This window comes from Montipora capricornis, chromosome 9, assembly GCF_036669925.1.
Source record: "Montipora capricornis isolate CH-2021 chromosome 9, ASM3666992v2, whole genome shotgun sequence".
NCBI lineage: Eukaryota > Metazoa > Cnidaria > Anthozoa > Scleractinia > Acroporidae > Montipora > Montipora capricornis.
Genome location: NC_090891.1, coordinates 49,439,761 through 49,444,760, shown reverse-complemented (window position 1 = coordinate 49,444,760; position 5,000 = coordinate 49,439,761). Strand labels below are relative to the sequence as shown.

At 41.4% G+C, this 5,000-nt stretch overlaps 1 protein-coding gene across 3 annotated transcripts in view; it reads right to left on the bottom strand.

Moving 5' to 3' along the window:
* LOC138015780 (sushi, von Willebrand factor type A, EGF and pentraxin domain-containing protein 1-like) overlaps nucleotides 1–5,000 on the bottom strand; it is a 53,523-nt gene that overhangs the window by 17,287 nt on the left and 31,236 nt on the right. For all 3 annotated transcript variants that reach the window (XM_068862887.1, XM_068862889.1, XM_068862888.1), the window contains exons 12-13: nucleotides 4,787–5,000; nucleotides 3,123–3,359 (exon numbers count right to left, since the gene is read on the bottom strand). The exon at nucleotides 4,787–5,000 is cut by the window's right edge and continues 32 nt beyond it. In XM_068862887.1, the coding sequence (XP_068718988.1) occupies nucleotides 3,123–3,359; nucleotides 4,787–5,000 (451 nt within the window). The remainder of the gene's footprint in view (nucleotides 1–3,122; nucleotides 3,360–4,786) is intronic.

The following is a 5,000-nucleotide window of genomic DNA, read 5'->3' as shown; positions in this document are numbered from 1 at the left end:
CCAACTTCAGTTTGGATCTTCAAAGCAACTTCAGTTTGGATCTTCAGGTCCATCCGCTTTAGCCATTTCCACATTGCACTTGCTGGAGGCGCGGTGGCCTTATGGTCAGAGTGCTCGACTCCGGATCGAATGGTCTGGGTTCGGGTCCTGGCTGGGGACATTGTGTTGTGTTCTTGGGCAAGATACTTTACTCCCACGGTGCCTCTCTCCACCCAGGTGTATAAATGGGTACCGGCGAAATGCTGGGGGTAACCCTGCGATGGACTAGCATCCCATCCAGGGGGGAGTAGAAATCCTCCTAGTCGCTTCATGCTACAGAAACCGGAGATAAGTGCCGGCCTGATGGGCCTTCTGGCTCGTAAGCAGAGACTTTACTTACATTGCACATGCAATGTGTTGTGGTCTGTCATTTGTATGTGGTTGTTAGTGGTATATCATGAACGAATTGGCCATACATTCTCTAATCCGTCCAAGCTCTGTCCCTCTCATTTGTCCAGATTCACTGCACTGTTCGTACTCCAGTACTCCAGCTGCCTTTGGACCTCGAATTAGTTGTTTCTCTGCATTCTTTAAATGTCACAACTAATGAGCCCTCTTCCTTCTCTGTGACGTGGTATGTATAGCCGGTCAACATCACCTCTTGGGTGCAAAGCACCTTCCGAAGAAAACGTGCAGATTCCAGCATGCTGATCTTTTGGGTCTCTGTCACTGCAGCTCTCTCTGATACTTTCTTGATGTTTTCTACCATCCCCTTCTTTATTGTACCAAGCACACCAACAACCACAGGGATCACTTCGGTTTTCATCTACCACATTCTCTCGCGATTCAAGGTCCTTGTATTTGCTTTTCTTTTCCATTTCTTTCAGTGCAATGTTTCTGATGGAATAGTCATGTTAATCGGTTTGCAAGTTGAATTCACTGAATCTTTAACGATTAATATTGTTAATGATTATGTAAGTGTGTCACAGACATCAAAACTGGAAGTTCTCATCGGCGGGACCACGTCCAGTGGCTTGAGTTCCAAAGTGCTTTCTTCGCAATGCTGGTGTAACTTATATTGTGTCCAATACTCTTCTAAGGATCCTTGCTGTCAACAAGAGGCATACTATCTGTAGCAGTTCTAGTTCATTGACTACATCCATCACCTGTAACCATTTCCTCAGGCTGATAGACACCAATTCAAGGGCACCGATAATCACAGGCACGACAGTGACTTCCTTACATCTCCAAATCCTTTACTTTTATTATTATTATTATTATTATTATTATTATTATTATTATTATTATTATTTAACAATTAGATCCGTAGCCCGCAAGGGCTACGGGTCAATAGCCGAATGGACTATTGACCCGTGGCCCTTGAGGGCAAAGGATCTAATTGCTTTAGTATCACCAAACTAGTCGGACAGAAAAGGCAATGATAAAGTTAGCAAATGCAAGTTGAAATATATTTATTTGGGAATAAAACGAAATAAAGCGTCACGCTTTTCGCTACTCGAGGACTATTACTAATAGTCCTCTAGTAGCGTAGCCAATCAAAATGCAGGATTTGCATTAGTCCACTAGTTGGGTGATTCTAATATGTTTATATTAACCTCTATAAACTTATCTTACAAGTGTGGTACTTAGAAAAATTGCGGATACGATTATCTGACCTTATCTGGGCAATTTCCTAGATAGTGATTTCATATAAATGGCAGATATGTATGTTGATTCACTTACGACTATGTAAAGCTTTCACAATTTCGCGATTTTGAGCGATTATCCACTTTTGGCACTTTCTAATAACATTCATACTATCATCGACTCCTACGACACCCCGACAGGAAATCAAATACTACATTAACCTGCTGAACACTATAACTGGGGTACAGTCTCTTCAAACCTGCTCTCAGATCAGCATATTTCCCTGTTTTCAGTTTGTCTCTTTCTCGAATCTGCCCGATGTTACCTATAGTCCCTTCAATTAGTATCCATTGGCGTACCTTGTTGTTACAGACTGTGATGTCAGGTTTATTAGCACCATTCCTAGGCAGGACATCTTGTGATATATGTGATATCATGTGGTATGGGACCGCTATCTTCCTGGTGCACTCCTTGCTTGCTTCACGTTGTACCACCTTCTCTACCTGAGTAGCGTTCTCATATTTACCTAGAAACGTCTAGTAACCATCTTCCCCTGACACAGTAATCTGGTGACCACTACATAGGGCAGTTCTTCACTTGGAACAATCTTCCTCTCTTCAGATGAACAGTAGCGCACTTATTTATTCCCCATTGAAGGCCAATATCTTGAAACATTCATTCTAGATTAATTGCAATCGTGGCTACTTTAATTGCATTTTTGTGGAAAGATTTCAGATCATCTACAAAGAGAATGTGAGTAATCTTTGATATTCTATCATGGCTAGAGGTATAGCCCTCTGTTGACCGCAGATCACAGGCAATTGGATTGATACATAAAGTAAATAGGTTACGCAAAATGAATCTCCTTGTAAAATACCGCGTTGAATTCTGATGGGACCAACTGTCTCTTTACCATTGACTGTTGGTACAATCAATGTCGTCTCCCATAGTTTCCATGTTCTCAAGTATTCCCTTAATGAATGAATCAATGAACGAAATGATCTATGAAATGAATCATATATTGGACGGCGGAATTGCACGGGAACACTTGAATCCACAAATGACCAGTTCCAAAGTCCAGTCTCAAAGGCTTCATAGCTCAGTTGGTTAGAGTGTCGCACCGGTATCGCGATATCACGGGTTTTAAACACCTTTGAAGTTAATAATAATAATAATAATAATAATAATAATAATAATAATGATAATAATGATAATAATAATAATAATAATAATAATAATAATAAATATTATTATTATTATTATCATCATCGCCGTTATCAATGTCTAGGTTTTTCGTTGATGAGAGGTACCTCCCAGTTTCGCCGATGTAGCTCCAAGGGCCGGACAGTTAGCAAAAATAATTTAACATTGTTTAAAACACTTTCCTACTGTTAATGCAAACTAGTTTTTAGGACAACGGCATGAGAGGAGAGCCACAGACCCATTCAAAAACAACTTGGACACTAAATTCAGAATGGAAAAATTGCTTGACTTACGCTTGAGTTGGACGTAAAATTCGCATTCGTCATTCGAATTTCCCGCTGCGTCTTTCGCAGTGTAATGTACGTTTGTGGTGCCCAATGGGAAGATGTCGCCACTAGCCTCTGAGCTTTCAATCTTGGTAACCTTGATATTGTCACTGAACTTAGCTTCGACCCAGGTCACCGCCTTTTTTCCGTCGCTAATTTTTAGAATGTTTGCTGGGCAGTACGTTACTTTAGGGGCCTCTTTATCTGCAAAGAACATTAAATTGGATACGGTTAAATTGGATACTCTAAAACTGTTGTAAAAAATCTTTGCCCTTGGTATAAAAATTTGAGGGATTCCTCAAAATCTAACCACTTGCGTATGTAATTACAAAGGCAGCACTTTCTCCTCAGTTATTTTAAGACCCAGAGTGTTGGTCCGCCCGGAATCGAACTCACGACCTCGCGCATGGCAGCCCGGTGCTCAACCAACTGAGCCACCGGTGCTTGGGCTCTTTTCTTTTGTTAACTTAGCGGATTGACGTAACCTCGCCGTATAAGGTTCCACAACAGACAGAAAAAAAAGGGAGCTTGGGTTATCTATGAGGCAGGGTAAATCTTCACTTTAACCCTTTGACTGCCAAGAATGATTGCTGATCTTTCTCCTAACAAGTTCAATACATTGCCAAGCAGACTGGTGACGAGAATAAATATCTTTATCACCTTCAAGTTGGGGTTTTGTGTCTAGATATGTCATCAAATTCCTTTAAATAACTGACATAATGACTGAAATAATGTATGACAGTCCTTAAAGAGAATTAGCATTCGGATCTTGGGAGTTAAAGGATTAACACTGCATTGGTCGAGGCAATGGCGCCGCACCGCAATGAGACATCATGAGAAGGCTGCTAATTTCTAGGGAAATACAGTCATTTAGTAAAATCCAACTAGTGGTCTATTATCAATGCTGCGTTCTGATTGGTTAAGCTACTAATAGGCTATTTGTTATAGCCCACTAGTAGCGAAAGTGCCGGCCATATTTGTAATGTTCTGGCGGCAGAAAAGGATTAAAGTCTAGCTTTAACTAGCGAAAGATGTTTTGTCTCGATATTTTTTTGACCAACTAGTTGGATTTTACTAAAACAATTATTCCTCTCGCCCTCATGGCCTCAGAGTCAATAGCCCATTCGGCCTTCGACCTCGTGGGTTATTGACTCAGAGCCCATTCGGGCTCGAGGAATAATTGTTAAATAACCGACTGGTCAGAACAGAAAAAAATTGAAAACTAGGGTTTTGCTTTTGCCTCTTCTTATCCTTATCGACGAGGGCTGAGGAATTTGCATCATTCTGCGAGCTTAGGAATGGGGAATTAATCGCCAAGTACATAAGTATTTAAATCACCGTGGGTATGCTTGAGATAACCTGTTTTTACATTTCCCGGGAAAGGGAGAAGAGTGCGTGACACGAGCGACCTGGATCGCCTGAGAATCAGGCTACTCCATGTCTCGCTTACGGGGAAACCGACGCTCTTTTCTCCTCCCCTCTTGAAAACAGACTGATCGCAGGGGATGCCCGGGGAAGAAAAATTACAGGTGAAATTGAGCTATATCAGGACATAAATTTCCCTTTTGTTGCTTAACCGACGGGTCAAAAAAATGACATCGTTACATTGTTAACAAATTCAAGACAATTACCAAAAATGGTGACATATATGGAGCAGTTTTCTGATCCAGCTGAATTGCTTGCAGTCCACGTCACCTTTGTTTTCCCAGCCGGGAACTGGTAACTAGGTGAGATCTCAGGCGGGCTGATGGTAATCTCAGATGGCTTCAGGTTTGACCTAGGCTCTCCCCATTCACTGCTGACGTTAGTTGTTGCTTGACCTTTCGGCAAATCCTTATGTATTGA